General features: G+C 33.2%; 1 protein-coding gene across 1 annotated transcript in view; it reads left to right on the top strand.

The window, feature by feature from the left end:
- Positions 1-17,762, top strand: part of LOC138315668 (2-phosphoxylose phosphatase 1-like) — a 35,231-nt gene continuing 17,469 nt past the window's right edge. The window contains exon 1 of the mRNA XM_069256866.1: positions 1-540. Coding sequence (XP_069112967.1) covers positions 357-540 — 184 coding nt within the window. The 5' untranslated portion in view covers positions 1-356. The remainder of the gene's footprint in view (positions 541-17,762) is intronic.

Raw genomic sequence — 17,762 nt, forward strand, 5'->3', positions numbered from 1 at the left:
AAGGTCGATTCACATGTACACATGTGCTTTCCATGTTTTGCAGAATTTTGGTGTAACTAAGGACTTTGTTTAAAATATTTTGCATCTGAATGACAAATTAGCTGTCATACGTAATGCAGAAATACGGGTGAGTGCGGACGTGGCATAATCAACTAAAACTTAACAACCAAACAACGCCGTACATGTGTACACACTGTTCGATATCGCCGGCTGAGATAGTCACGTACGCCATTCATGGTGGTAGGGCATAAATTACTATCGATATGAGTGAACATACAAAGTGACCTGTCAATCATGCGCACCTGTCGTCAATCTCAATGGTATTTAGACATGAAAAGAAGGTGTTATAGCCCGGTATGGAGTATGATAAGTACACCTTCGAAAGCAGCAGCAGTACCACCAAGTCCCGCCACCCCTATCGGCTGTACACAATGTTCAATGACAATGGTTTCACTCAGTCAGAACTGCACCCTAAATATGGCAAGTACAACCAGAGACGTACTTTGTGTATTTATGCAGTGTTGACGGGATTTTTCGTTGGTAAGTATATCCGACTACATTCTGTATGTTTAGTTATTGTATTGATTTGTTACAATAGTACCTATAACAAAAGTAGTTGAATGTCACAGTTAATGCCCTAACACAACTGCTGCTGCATTTAAAATTTGCAAACTCAAGTGTTAAAGTTATATAAACACACAAACCGAAAGAGAAGTCTTTGACAAAGTCATGTAAATTGATTTATATGGTATATATACTGCAAACACTGATCTTGCAGATGTAAACTCAGGGTTTGCAATGATGCTGTCCCACGTATTCTTTTTAAGCACAGAAAATAAAACTTTTTGTGAAAGTTCATTTCAATTATACATAAATTAGGGAATAGAGATGTACCCCATTTAGGCGGCCGCAGTGGCAGAGTGGTTATCTTGACATATATAACCACATGTCCCACCTCTGGATCAAGAGTTTGAATCTCTTAATGGAGCAGTTTAATTGCCAGGTACTGGCCACTGGTTGGTGGTTTTCCTCCTGGTTCTCTGTTTTTCCTCCAGCAATATTGAAAAAACCTGGCACATTCTTAAATGACTCTGGTTATTATTCAGTAACTGACAAAATACAACAAGTGATAGGATATTAAACCAATCAAACCATTTAACTGAAAACATGGTAGATATCTAAAACTGTAGGGCAATATGGTAATTTAACCACGCAATCAGTGCATGTCATACACAAATAGCCTTATTGGCTAAACATTCATTTTATTCAAAGTAATTTTTTCTTTTAATTACTAAAAATTGTTATAGATTTGAAACATTTGTTATTGAAGAGACTTGATGCAACTATCCAATTGAGGCACACATAAGACATTGCAGAGATTCAAGATGTTTTTATATATTATTTTTACAATGAATGAGATTTTTTCATTTTTTTGTTTGTAGTATATATAATAAGCTATTTTTTATGGTACATATAAATTTACTTACATTTAAAGTTGCAGTTTTCAGTATGAATGATAAGCTAATCAATTCAAATGTATTGATATATATGTTACTTGTTATCAATACAGGTAAACATCGTTAATATCATTGGTTAATTGTTACAAGAATGGGATTTCACATTGCATTAATTACCACAGTAATTATTTAAAAGTAAATTTGAACAAGCAAAAAACAGTTCATTAACATGAACCAATTTACTGATCTGACATCATATTAAACTTAAAGAACTTTTAAAATCTTCGATGTTCAGAATCATGTTGAAGTACAGATCATTAGTGTAGTAGAAAAAATACAAGCATTTATGGACTTATTGAAACTGGTCAGAAATCAATGAATGGGAGACTTAGATGTGACAGATCCGGTGACTGTCATTCATACATGCTGATTACTTAAGTACATGGATATATATACTATTAAAGGAACTGGTCAATGGATGACTGTTACAATGAGATTTACTATGACCACAACAGGAAATGGATCAAAGGGAACAGGGTTTCCTTGTAATACAACTGCTAATTTTACTGTATCAAATCTCAGTTCCTCAAAGTCTGATGGACAAATGAACAGCACTTCCTTATCATTATCAGATACAGGTGTCATGTTTGTAATTTGCAAATACAATACATATATGTATTGTATTTGCAAATTACAAACATGACAACTGTACTCTATATTTTGTACAATCAAATCAGATCAAACTTTTCACTCATTCATAAATTTAAAGCTTGAAAAAAAAAAATCCCGGTGTATTTCTCATGATTGATTGTACAAAATAAGAGTACAGTTGTTCATGCTTTGTAATTTGCAAATACAATACATATAATGTAATGTATTTGCTAATTACAAACATGACAACTGTATCTGATAATGATCAGGAAGTGTGTTCAATTTGTCATCAGACTTTGAGGAACTAAATTGATACAGTAAAATTAGCAGTTTTTACAGAAATCCTTTCCCTTTGGATCATTTCCTGTTGTTGTCATAGTAAATCTCATTGTAACGTCATCCATGACCAGTTCCTTTTAATATATATATATCCATGTAACTTAAGTAAATCAGCAGTATGAATGACATCACCGATTCGTCACATCTAAGTCTCCAATTTATTGATTTCTGACCATTTCAATAAGTCCATATAATGCTAAATTTTTCTTACTACACTATGATCTGTATTTTCAACATGAATCTGACCATCGAAGATTTTAAATGTTCTTGAATGTTTATTATGGATGTCAGATCAGTAAAATTGGCTTCATGTTAATGAAACAGTTTTTTGCTTGTTCAAATTTACTTTAGAAATAATTACTGTGGTGAATTAATTACAAGTGTTGAAATCTCATTCCTTGCACCATAATAACAAATGAGATATTAACGACTGTATTACCTGTATTGATAACAAGTAACAATATATCAAATTCATTTGAATTCGATTAGCTTTAGCATTCGATACTGAAAACTGCAACTTGTAAATCTAAGTAGTTAATTTATACTGTACCATAAAAAATAGCTTTATTTGTATATAGCTAACATACAAAAATGAAAAAATCTCATTCATTGTAAAAATATGTATATTAATAACATCTTGAATCTCTGCAATGTCTTATGTGTGCCTCAATTGGATTAGTTTGCATCAAGTTCTCTTCAATAACAAATGGTATCTAATTCTATATACAATTTTTAGTTAATTAAAAGAATAAATTACTTTGAATAAAATGAAAATTTATGCCCAATAAAGCTATTTGTGTATGACATGCACTGATTGCGGGTTACATACCATATGCCTCTACAGTTTTAGATATCTTACCATGTTTTCAGTGTAAATGGTTTGATTGGTTTAATATCCTATCACTTGTTGTATTTTGTCATTACTGAATAATAACCATAGTCCATTTAAGAATGTGGCCAGTTTTTTCAATATTTGCTGGAGGAAAAACAGAGAACCAGGAGGAAAACCTACCAACCAATTGGCCAGTACCTGGCAATTAAACTGGCTTCATTAAGAGATTCAAACTCTTGATCCAGAGGGTGGGACATGTGGTTAAATATGTCAAGATAAACCACTCTCTGCCACTGCCGGCCGGCATAAATGGGTACATCTCTATTCCCTACATTTATGTAAAAAAAAAAAAAAAAAAAAAAATAATTGAAATGAACTTTCACAAAAAGTTTTTAATTTTCTGTGCTAAAAAGAAATAACGTGAGGACAGCATCATTGCGAACCCTGAGTTTACATCTGCAAGATCAGTGTTATAGCAGTATAAATACCATATAAATCAATTTACATCACTTTGTCCAAGAAGACCTTCTCTTTCGGTTTGTGTGTTTATATAACTTTAACACTTGAGTTTGCAAATTTTAAATGCAGCAGCCAGTATGTGTTAGGGCATTAACTGTGACAGTCCAACTACTTTTGTTATAAGGTTATACCTAATTGTAACATAACAAAACAAAAACTAGCAGACATACCAGATGTAGTCCGTATATACTTTACCACGAAAAATCCCGTCAGCAGCTGCATAGATTCCACAAAGTACTTTCTGGTTGTACACTGCCATATTTAGGGTGCAGTTTCTGACTGAGTGAAACCATAGTCATTGAACATTGTGTATCAGCCGATAGGGGTGGCGGGACTTGGTGGTACAGCTGCTACTTTCGAAGCGTGTACCTTATCATAGCTCCAGACCCGGGCTATAACACCTCCTTCTCATGTCCTAAATACCATTGAGATTGACGACAGGTGCGCATGAATTGACAGGTCACTTTATATGTTTTAACTCATATCGAATAGTAATATAATGCCCTACCACCATGAAATTGGGGGTCGTACGTAACTAATCTTCAGCCAGCGAATATAGAACAGTGGTGTAAACATTTCACGCGTGTGTTGGGTTTGTTAAGTTTTAAGTTGATTTATGGTCCACGTCCGCACTCACCCGTAATTCTGCTATAACGTATGAAAGCTATTTTGTCAATTCAGATGACAAAATAATTTTAAACAAAGACCTTAGTTACAAACCAAAATTCTGTGCAAAACATGGAACACAACATGAGTAAATGTGAAATCGACCTTCATTTTCCAACCGGAAATGGTGTAACTCTACGAAACGAACCAAGATGTAAGAAGAAATTCCGGATTATCAGAAAACGTTCATCTAAAATGTTCGCTAGCTTTGGGCTATAGAAAAAAATATATCAGGTCTCTGGTCATAATAAACCATTTTTTTTGAATTTTATAGGGATATCATTCCTTATCCTGGAATCACGTGCCTTTAAAATGTGGAAAACGCTTTATTGAAGATTCAAGTTAAAAAACCCGCTACCAGAAACCTATAAGGAGATCTAGATTTGAAAACTCTTCTTTTGTCTTTTCAAAGGAACCTCTCGGTTTTATAGGCATTTTGTTTTTGAGCTAACTACTTTTAAGTAGTGTTTTTTAAACATGACATTTTAGCAATCAACATCAAAGTTTAAAAATCCAGTACATCATGGGTTGATGTGATCAGTTTTCCCGTTGATGTTATTTAATAATGATTTTTGAAAGCAAACAATTTTTCCTAGTTTCTAAATCAGTGCATTCAAAAACAGGAATGTGCATTTTGTTTTATGAATAAATAAGTCAAAATATTATTTTTTTCTACCCAAAATCGTACTCAAATCGTCTGAAAATTACTGAACTTTTACAACATATCAAAGTTTTATTCTTTTATATTCAACTATTTTCAGAGTTTATCTAAATAAAAAAACCTAAGCACATACAGAGGTACATCTGCCGATCGTTTAAATTGGAGAGTTTTGCCAATCCTAATGTATATATTAGTTTCCGCCGCTACCGATTTCATATGGAAAAAATACAGTATAGAATAGTTTTAAAATTGGTTGGCCTACAGCAATTTTAGGTTTTTTGTATTGAGATGATTTTACTGTATATGAAACATTAATTTGTAACTGAATTATTTATAAAAGTTAAAAATGTTCCCACCGCCGAAAGAGCATAAAGCAGTAGTGTAGGACAAATCATTAATAAAAGTTAAAAATAGTATATGGCCTATAAATTTGAACATTGAGGAACGCGATGAGTAATGTTCCTGGTGTCCGTCATGGTTCCTGACAGAGTCTCTTGCTGTTTTTTGTTAAAAGGTACGATTTAAACCAAGATAAATCTGGTGACATCAATAAGTAAATGAAGTTTTTCTAATAAAACAACATGGTCCACTAATTAAAATCTACAAATAATACTCCAGTAAAAAGACCATGTCGATATTTTTTACCATGAATTCCCAATATTTAACAAACAGCATTTTATAGTGTAATTCTTGGTGTAAATTGAGTTGGCCTACTTGTATTTCTTAACCCTAAAATATTGAAAAAATATATTTAAATGGGATAAAACACAATCATGAACATTTTGCTGGATTTTAAAAGGACGATATTTTTCCTTTTGACATGCAAACTACCATCAACTGAAAGCTTCTTTTTTTCTGTTATGGATTAATTCTTGAAAAAAACCGGCGCATTTTTGTAGCCCAACCCACACATACAATGTACACACATATATGTGAATACAATTAACTGAGCACTACATCTTTTAAAGAAGACAATTTATTGTGCTATATGGCATCATTAATTCCAATATGGTAGAGTTTGTGTAACTCGTGACTTTTTATCCATTTAAGGATTAACTTGAATAGATTTTTTATGTAATTGAGTGTTCTCTAAATAAACCGCGAAGCGGTTTATAATGAGAGTACACTAAGATTTTTGTGTTATATCTCCATAACATTAAAAAAATCTATTCAAATTAATCCTTATAATTCAATTTACTAAAGATAATCTCTTCAATATTCAAAATTTATTTTTTGGACTCTTTTGCCTATGAAATCATTACGCCGTCATCTCAGCCAACCAGCAGCAACCTAACAAACGGCGACGTCATTTTTTCATTTATGGGCTGATAAAGTAAATTTTTAAGCCAATGAAAATGCTTGTAACAAGCAAAATTGAATTACAATATCTGTAATTTCCCGAAAACTCCAACATAACCCATATACTACCGCACATAACTTTATACCACCAAACCAGTCCACTCCTAGCATTACATCAAATAATATGATAAACTGGTAAAACTTCATATATGTGACGGGTTACTAAAATCTCACTGATCACTATTTCAATACATACGTACGTGTATGTTTAATCGAAACAGCACAAGGTAAGAAGTGCTTTGAATGTGGAACATAGTTGGATAAATATAGACTTATAGGCTTTTAAGTACAATTGATTTCACCCAACATAACCCAAAACAGCAAAAGCCAATCTAATGCTATCAAAAACCACCCACTACAACTTTATAGTTGGCCTACTATACAAACAAATCAGAACAACCCAAAAGCACCTAAATATACCCAAAGTACCAAAAGTACTCAAGAATAATTTCTTAGCTTAATTAACTTATCAATTATCTCAACTGCAAGCAAAGCCATCCGAAACCGAATAAATCGACAAAACTCCATAGCAAACCTCAATACAGTCGTAAATCACCTAGTACAACCCAATACAGCCAAAACAGTACAGCTCTTCATAGCACACCCGTACACTATCCAACAGAACCCAGAATCACTGACAACCCAATACTACTATTAAAGCATTCCGTTATTTCTCCTATTACAACCCAAATTTCCCGTTAAAATCAAAGTATAGGTATCATTTCTTCAGTCGTGTACTCTGTATCCAAATTTATATTTTCCCGTTCCACAAGAAACAGGAGATCTGATCAAGCAACATTATTTTATGGACTTAACAGCAAGTTTTTAAACGAATGCACCATCAGTTTGTTCTTTTTATGGACAAATATAAACGAGGAAAGAAGCAAGTTAGAGAGAGAGAGAGAGAGAGAGAGAGAGAGAGAGAGAGAGAGAGCGAGAAGGAGATCGGGAACGATGGCCATGGACAAGTGATGTCCAAATGACAAAAAATATTAAAGGCCCACTACCTTTCCGGACAAAATTTAAAGGTTTCTAAAAACATTACTAACAAAAGAAAATATATGTCAATGGCTTAAGACGAGGTACAAACAACCAAACATATGCAAGATTTCCTGTCTAATGTACGATAACAGTGGGGGAGTTTCATTTCGCTGTTTTGCCTTCTGGCGCAGCGATAGTCAACTACCGCACGGCATTTAGGACGACGGCGGGAAACATAAAACGACCCGCGTTTTATGAATATTTAACATTTTATTTATTCTATGAAAACAGTTGCTGAAAGGTGATGATACAGTCGTGTAGTAAACGTATAGTTAATAACTTCTTGCTCAACTCTACAAAATTATCGACTCTAGTTTTAACTTTACCCTATATTCTATCTAAATTAAAAGCACGTTTCGGAATGTAGTGGCCTTTAAAGAAGCCAGCGTTCATTGTCCATAAACATTCACACACCGACTTATATAGTTCTGTATACAAATTAATATAATTTGTTGATTTTCCTAAGAGCACAAAAAATCAGCTTTAATAACAAGGCGGCATTCATATCTGAAAAAATACCTTGAATGCATTTCAATTAATGAGAGTTTTCTCTATCGTAGATCATTGAGCGGTCATATTACTCATTATACACCGGACACTTTATCATTAATCGCCAACTTGTGTACACCGTTTATAAACAGAGAGGGAGTGATGAGCATTAATTAGTCTCTCTGTCTTATTTCATCTTTTGGGGGGAATAAAAAACGGATTTAAAACAATTGAATGATAACAAGAAAACTCTTGAAAAGATGTAAAAGAAGAAGAAAAAATAAACCACAAAAAAACCAGGATAAAATAAAAAGATTCCTGCGAACGAGATAAACTTTTTCTGATTCCATTGGACGATAAACCTTCGCATTAACGGCAAATAAAAACAATACAATTCATTAAAAATATGTTCGCATAATATTTTATTATTTTTAATAATTCAAATACATTGTATCACAGAATGTTATCAGAAAATAAGTAATTCTTCCCTAATGTTAGATTGAACTAGAAATATTAGGAGACAGTCGCCCTATCTATTAGTATAATTTCACTGTGTGGATCGTAATTACATCAAATTACTCCATTACTTCATATACTGTTGTGGGTAATGTTTGTTTGTGGGGTAATGTTTGTTGTGGGTAATGGGTAATGTTTTGATTGGGTAATGTTTTTTTGTGGGTAATGGGTAATGTTTGTTTGTGGGTAATGTTTGTTGTGGGTAATGTTTGTTGTGGTAATGTTTTGTTATGTTTGTTTGTGGTAATGATTTGTATGTGGGTAATGTTTGTGGGTAATGTATTTGTTGTGGGTATGTTTGTTGTGGGTAATGGTAATGTTTGTTGTGGGTAATGTTTGGTTGTGGGTAATGGGTAATGTTTGGTTGTGGGTAATGCTTGTTGTGGGTATGTTTGTTGTGGGTAATGTTTGGTTGTGGGTAATGTTTGTGGGTAATGTTTGTTGTGGGTAATGTTTGTTGTGGGTAATGTTTGTGGTAATGTTTGTTGTGGTAATGTTTGTTGTGGGTAATGTTTGTTGTGGGGTAATGTCTTGTTTGTATGGTAAATGTTTTGATTTGTGGGTAATGTCTGTTGTTGGGTAATGTTTGTTGCAATCCTTTCTTTCATAAATCGGAAGTTATGTTATAACCATGGTAGTAAAGGGATATAAAACAGTCTAATATGTTTGAACTGGGGACGTGAACATCAATTCAATAAAATTGAATTTATAATAGATAATACTTTTAAAAATCTGATAAAAAACAGGCTTGGCAACATGTATGTGATGTATTTACCACAATACAGAAAACGGAGAATAATCAAAAACTGATTACCTGATGACAAATAAGTAAACATACATGTTCATTATGTTCATATTTGAATAACAGAGGAAATAACTGCTTTCTAAAGAAGATAGAAATTTTTTATAATTACACTGTACATTTTTGGGCGCGGGGGGGGGGGGTGGAGGAGGGAGGGGGGAGGGGGAATACACGGCAAGCGATGAAAAATTAACAATAACGAAACGTGGACCTTTCGGGCTCAACGAAGGTATCCGTCGTTGATAAGGGATCCGGGGACGACTGTTTTGCTTAGTGTGTGGTATTGACAATAATATTGTAATGGTAGTGTTCAATACAATGTAACTTATGTCGTGGTACTTGTTATATGTTTCGTTGCCAAATTTATATTATATATTACCTGTTTCTTAGCGTAAATCGAGTCATAATAACTCGATTGACACTGTTCAATTTAGAACTTTACCTACTTTTGACTCAGGGTAAATGTGTATAAATTTAGTTTACAAAATCAAATTTATTAAACTAACGTTTCCCATTTTGGATAACGGCATTTATATTCTCGCTTATCACTGCTCTCTCTCTTAGTCTAATACATATATAATAGCAAAATATATTTGAATACTGGTTCAGAAGAAATTCAAGTTCCTTTATTCACGCCCAACTAGAAATCTAAAAAAAAAATTGTCAATCAACTCATGATTTAGTAAGTCAAAAATCTATATCTATTATATAATCGTGTCTAGAGATTCTCAGTACCAACTTTGTCTGCAAGTGATTATTACAGGTATATTGAATCAAAAGACCAGTAGCAAATAAATAGACGTACATGATTGGATTTTCCACATCCATATACAACATTTCTGTTATTCTGCATTTTATAATTTGATAAAGTACTTTCAAAGAAGTTGGAAGCATGATTTTGTTTCCTCTCTCTATATAAGTGTACTACTACATGTATTACAAACACGTATCCGGGGAAGTTTGCCTGTCATCATAAGATCAACAAGATCTCGTATCATTTTTTTTTGTATCACTGGATAACCTTTGATTTTCTTGACAAAAATGTAAAACTGTACATAAGGTACATCCAAGTAAGTACGTTTATAGAAGCATATTACTTTCCTTACATAAACATTACAGATACAATAGCAAAGTGAAATATAGAAACCATTTAGAGTGTCACATAAGAGATATTATATATAACAATACGAACAAGCATTTCCGCTTTGTTTTATTCACAGATCATTTTTGGACTTTAATATTATCCCATAAAGTTAAAACAAATGTAAAAATAAATTCAATAAAACATTTGCTATTTTTATAAGAATTAAAATATAATTCACATATAAAATCCCACATTTTTGCCCCCTAAAACTAAGGGCCATACATGACGTATTTCTAAAAGAAGATAAATTCATAAACTTTCTAGTAAACATTTTTAAAAAATCGTGTACACGTATAAGAAACAAGATCTAGCAAACAATGGAAACATACGAGGGACATTTTTTTTTTCGAAATTATGATTACACGTCGACATGTAATTTACTTTCGTAGTAATTTTCTTTCAAATCCTAGATGTTCATCCGAGAATAGTACCATAATTATCCACAAAGTATAGTAGCATAATAATGCCCATGTCTCAGCGTAAACTGTCCTATGACACAATGGACCTATGAGCCTACTAAGATAACCATGTTACAGACTAGAATACATCAGCAGCAGATGATAAATGCTATCTAGTTTCATATAAATCTATCCTACTGGAAGCCGTGGCTCGACTACATTCGGAGTCCATCATATCTCGACATTGACGCACAACTAGGAATTAACATAATCTTTTAATTTATCATGATTGTATTAAATAAAAGGTAGAATATACATGCAATATAAGCAGGTAGTCTTTTACATTCACAAAACATTCATTGTGGAATAAAATGTTCAAAATGTTTTTTTTTAAAAAATGGAAGAAACATTAGATTATATCAAAACTAGTATTAGTAATCAGATTCCGAGATCTTCACATCTATAGAAAAACAATTCTGGACATTTGAGCTGTATTTAAATGAAATATAGGACCACAAAAATTGTTAAAAACAATGATTTGTTTACAATCAGCTTACACACTCTTCTCCAAGCAATATCACCACACACAGATATTTGATACGCGATAGGTGTAGTCAATAACGACCCACACAACTCTTAACCATACATTTTCCCATCACAGACTCTATACGACAAAGACTAGGAACTTGTCGAAATTTGCCTTTTGAGTATTTTCTAATAATGTATACATGTCATAAAACTATTCCCTTCTTCGCACAAAATTCTTGAAATCTTTGTTGTTCTAACTCTGTCATGGCTTTATTCAGGGCATAAATCTGAAAAATAAGGAATAAAATTAGAGATTTTAAGCAAAAACCTTCAAACGGTTAAACATGCTAAATACACATGTACATGACTTTTGACCTCAATACAATATTAACGTTACAGTGCTCAAACATTGCAACAAAATCGGAAATCGATAAAAAAAAATCAAGAATACTCATGTAGTCTACATGGTCAGATATCACAGAACATTAACCGAAATATGAAAACAGAATAGATACTTTTATTACAGAGCAGACTCGAAAAGAGATTGTACTACGATTTTGTTACAAATGACGACACAAGGGAAATAACTATAGAAATGTTAGTGTATAAAGCACAGTTACTCGCACCTATATAGCTTTATCAAAGCAACTGTTAATAAGACACCAATAGTGGAGTTATTTTTGAGATCGGGAATGACTTGGACGTGTGTACTGAGTACAATATGATACTGAAGACATGACTCTGAAAAATATGTTATTTAAGATCGAGCGAGACATCAAAACGTGCTCACAGCAGGTACATCATGAAAATGATTATTTTTTTTTACACTTTTTAATCACGTTAAGGATTTGCATACAAAGGCGAAGTAGGTTCAGTAACATTTCTCAATTCTTTCGAACTTGTGAACATAAAGTTTTCCACTGGAAACATTACCCACAATAAGAACAACAATCTCAAGTTAAAGAATTTTCCTAAACTTCTGTAATGTTTTTCTATACAGAATATATGGTAAAAGGCGTTTTCTTTCGTTAAGAAGTATTAATGAAACTCGGCTCTGTTTTTATAATGCATTTGGCGTCCTATGACGGGATGATTTGATCTGGTTTATTTTTTTTATCGAAGAACGGCCTCTCGTGAATGTGGTGTTTTGCGTTTGTGAAGTGCGAGATGCGTGGCTTGGGAGGCTGGTATATTCGTGTTGTGTCTTCATGTATAGTGAAACTATCACCTTTTTTATAGTACTACATGATAACATCAAGGAAGCATGCCACCGATGACACACCCCACCCGGTCACATTATACTGGCAACGGGCGAACCAGTCGTCCCATTTCCTTAATACTAAATATAAGCAGGAGCAGAAACTAATACCTTTATAGATTATGTTGTGTCTCGATCAGGGGACAAAACCCAAAGCCTATCTCACAGGGGCGAGCGGTCAATCGAAGGCCAAAACTGAGGTGGTGGTAAAATAAAACCGTCACAACGACATTACTTTTACACACACCTCAATGAGATTTGGACGGTGCATTGTTACATGCTTAATTATGTGTTTAAAAACGCTACCTTCGTTTATAATTTGTATGAAATCACGCTTGTAAATGCCTTGTGACACTTGCGGACACTTTGAGGACACTTTAAGAAAACACATTAACAAAGATACGTAATCCAATTTATATACTCATTTCGTTGTTTCATTTTTAATTCCTTCTCTCTATCCTTCATTTGAAGTTTCTCCTGTCTCGCCTTTTCCTCCTTTTGTTTCTCCATCTTTTTACTAGCTTCCTTTTCTAACACTTGAAGCTTTAATTTGACTGCTCTTTGTGCCTGTAGACGATAAAAAGAGAAGTACGTAATCTATAATTTCAACACGAAACGAGAGGCATATGGACGTAAAAGAACGCTTTAAGGGAGGTATACACATTCCTTTCTCTTGAAAAAAAAAATCAACAACATATTATTTCCTACTTCTAAATGGTGTTGAATTCTTATTTGTTTGGATGAGCTAATAGTATATCATTGACCTACATTTTAAATAGAAAATAGAAATTACTTTGAAAAAATTTCATTCATTACCAAAAAAGAAATATATATAGAAAAGTGCAAGAAGACATATGAATTTATCACGTTTTGACTATGATTAGTTTCATCTTTCTAAGACTCATCAATGATGTTTTATACTTATCACCTTCTCGTTCAGAGTCGGTCAGATAGATTAGTGTATACGTCTGATTAAATCATCACAGATTAAGACAGGAGAATAGAAAACATTACAATTTCTCAAAATGAATACATTGTTTATATAAATTCTCAGCATACCCTGATGTCATTCATACTATGGACATATTCCACCTTCTTCAGTTGATCTGAAACAGGGAAACATAATTTTTTATTTAAATGACAAACCCTTAAATACCATTGAAGTAAACATAGACTTACCAACGATTCGTTACATTACAAACGTGATATTGTTCTTTAAACATATATGGCCATATGATGGTGCTTGATATTTATTTTGTACGTCTTAAGTCATGTCTACTGAACAAAAAGATACACAAAATATTTACGACTACGGCACAACAGTTGTTTTGTCATTAAAAAAACTCGTCAGATTTCCCTGTATATATGACCTATACTGTATACTGTTAATAGGTAAGACATACAGGTAGAGTTGTTGTTTCGTTCTTTTAGGACCTAACAAAGTACATCATTCATCTGTTTAATGTTTTAGGACTGTCGGGAGACCCCGATGACACCGGCACCAGGACACTATGCTAGGACTTGTAAGTGATGTCTTGGACGAAATCAATAGCGACAAAATCCGAAATCTAATTCGGATCAAAGAAACATTCTTTGATAATGTATAGTACGAATGATCCGCTTTAAATATTTGAAAGTTTGCTTTTTGATGCTATCACATTGCCTTTAAATATTAGACAATTAAAAGCAAGCATATCAGAACTACTTAGGAAACAAAACTAAGTGAAAAATACTGCATGGCACCAGCAAATAAAAAACACGAACCCATAATTTTGAGTGCAGTATATCTATAAACTCAATGTCCCCATAACTGTAAACTTACCTGGCGATATCAATCTATTCCCCTTTGACGCCACATTAACTAATGTTACACGGGATTGTTCAGGTACCTTTGGTAATTGTACATTTGTTACTGCTGACGAAGTGTTTTTAGATTGTAAACCAGTATTACCCATTGTGTAATACATCTTGATATTTAGCGAAAACTTTCACACATCTGTTTCTATCAAGATTCTATCGAATCCTTGTCCAAGGACAGTCAGAAATATCGAAATATATACATGCTGAACACTCGGTCACTAATACTGCTAGTCCTTTCAGAATGTATCTTTATATTCTAGGTATCCAGATCGAGATCTCGTGTAAAGCGGTTTCTCGAGGTGACCTCCCTCCAAATGTATTGACTGTCCTTCATTTGCATAATCATCAATTACATTTCCATATTCAAATCACATACATGGGGTTTGTATACAATAAGTCCATGATTTAGACCACAATAAGATTAGGCTTGTAGTAAATGTCTATTTGCTTATTCACTACTTCTATTTGGTTCAGTTACAAATGATCCTTTTGGAGAATCCATCTGGCGTAGTAAATTTGAGACACTTCATTTACCACTGAGAATCCTTCCACCACAGAGCTTCATTATGGTAGCTGAATAACTACCATTCCCTGTACATTCTCTACCGGCCAGATTTTGTTCTTTCACTATTAGTGCAGAAATTTAGCTCTTCTAACAATATTCTATTTGCCAACAGAATATACATGTATATATAAATATCGAATTACACTTATGCCTAACCAACGTACAGGCACACTTTATCCTGCCCTATCTAGACAGGTTAAATAATCTATAGAGTTGTATAATACACAAATAATCCAAGTGTAGGTTTATGAAGTTTTCTGCAATGACCACTGTTTAAAAGAAAGAGACATGGACGTTTGCCAAAACTTCCTCAATTTTCACTTCTACAAAATCAATTATGTGTATGTAATTCAGAGGAATAAATGGATATCATGCAATGGTTGTATAAAGAGCAAGGTCAGTCGATAACGACTTTAATAAGTTCTTCAATGAATCTCAATATATACAATTAATCTAATGCATGGGAATGTAACCTTTGTTCATAGTTGTTGGGTTTTTTTTTTTTAAGAAAAAGGCGTAGGTATAGTTACCCCATCGTGTGCCCCATTGATGTTAACATTAATCCTGAGTTGATCCTTAGGTAAAGGGTCGAATGTGTACAGCAAATACACCCGAATGTGACTTAGAAACAATACTCAAACAGTTTATCATCTAAACAGGTATTAAGTACCTTGATCTACTTTTTACCTTCGACATAGGCTCTGTCGTTCAAGTTAACTTTTCAGATTTGCCTTTTGATTCAGAATTAATGTGTACAGAAAGATAAGCTCAGATCACTGATGATTACATAATTTGTGTTTTTTATCACCTTCTGAACAATACATATCCCGACTAGATTACATAGAATCATGTATATCAACATCATCTATTTTTGTTTCCAAAAAAGTGCCGTAAATAAAATTATTCGGAATCTTACTGACAGTTAATGTCACAAAAAGTGTATAAAATATTTCCCTTTTTCAACGACATAAAATATATATATATATATACCAGTGAGTAATTTTACCATTCAATATACGCAATGTCCATCGTTATTTCAATTCAAGTTTTGAACATAGTCCCTTAGTTTCAGTCAAACTTTGCCTAAAGTTTAGGAGCTGCTAATCAGCCATAATACGCTGAGTAATAATTATCAGCATTTATTTCATCATCATGGGCAATATGCTATCAGTCTTATGTCTTTTACGAGCATTGGTCTCCATTTGTGAAGTAAGGATTATATTGTGTGTATAAGGGAACGCGATTCACTAAGAAGAGTGTTGACAGACTAATATAGATACTTGTACATATTCCTTGGTACATATTGTATTAGAAGGCCTGTTTTCCTAGTCGTTACAGCATGCAAACTTGATTGGCATCCTTATAGATAATCTTCCTGTATGAACCTTAATAGAATGACTCCTACAAACGACTGACAAATGAGGTTTAGTTTAGTTTGCATTATCAAGAATACAAGTAGAAGTCTAAGCAAGATTTAGTAGTTTTTACATAGTCTAGTGTACAACAGTAGCTTGTGAAACTTCTTCTACTGCTTCCTTTTACTCATACATTAAGAAAAAGTTTTGGATATGGGACTTATAGTTTGAACGTTATAAGGTCTGAAAAAATGTGAAAAAAAAGTAATTAATAGGCATCCCTGAGAAAAGGTCCTTGTCGAACTATATCCCTATTATTGAATGAAGTTACTATTTGAGCGATGCACCCAAAGATTCATAAATAATTTTTGTACTACTGTTTTTGTTTTAATTAGACCGTATATATATTACATGATTTTAACTACACTCCAATTCAATGTTCACAATTCTAAATGATGATCCACATTAACACTGCTATCGTGTCCAGTGAGGCGGACTCCAGAAGCATCTTTAAGGTTCAAGTTCTATTTAAATAATATTAACAGCATTGGATCGTGTTGTGTTTAGATTATTCTTGGAAAACAAAATCCTTAACTGTGTCGTCCGTTAACGTATATGATCTGTCATTCCCGTACACATATAAATTATGTGTTTCCTTAAGTGAATAAAATGAGACAAGTTATTGGCTGTGCTCTTGTGTTTGCATGTAATATCTGGACCAAATGTAAGTCATTTAGGAAATATGTGCACATTCTTTCACGAAAAAATGGGGGGGCGGAAAAACAAAAAAAAACAGAAACAGATTTTATCACTGCTTATGGTGTTATGTGACTAATAATAGATGCATATGTGTATGTCAATTCACTGTCAGAGGAAGTGCCGACAGTAACTGTACATGGGGTAAGTTGTCACACCCTTTCTGTGATCATGTATGCTCCAACAAACTATGTGATATAGGTTATATCTAAGTCATCAACCAATAGTATGTCATATCATTATCAGTAGTTCGAATCATGTGTTCAATATTATATTGATAACCTAGTCATATGAAACAATGACAACTTCATATTGTCAGGAATACATATATTATGCCATAGTATTGCCTCTGGTGAGTATTTTTTTGAACGAAAAATATTGTTCCATTTGACTAGAGCGATAGCTCCAACAACCCAATATTAATTGTTAATTTTACACTGTTTTTTCACACGTACTACCTATACGTGCAGGCACATTTTGTCATAATTTAGAAATGAGCTGTATCAACTTCTGATCTTAGTACGAGCATACTGCTATCAAAGTGAGGACTCATTATCTCAATGTCA

The sequence above is a fragment of the Argopecten irradians genome, chromosome 1, assembly GCF_041381155.1.
Source record: "Argopecten irradians isolate NY chromosome 1, Ai_NY, whole genome shotgun sequence".
NCBI classification, from domain to species: domain Eukaryota; kingdom Metazoa; phylum Mollusca; class Bivalvia; order Pectinida; family Pectinidae; genus Argopecten; species Argopecten irradians.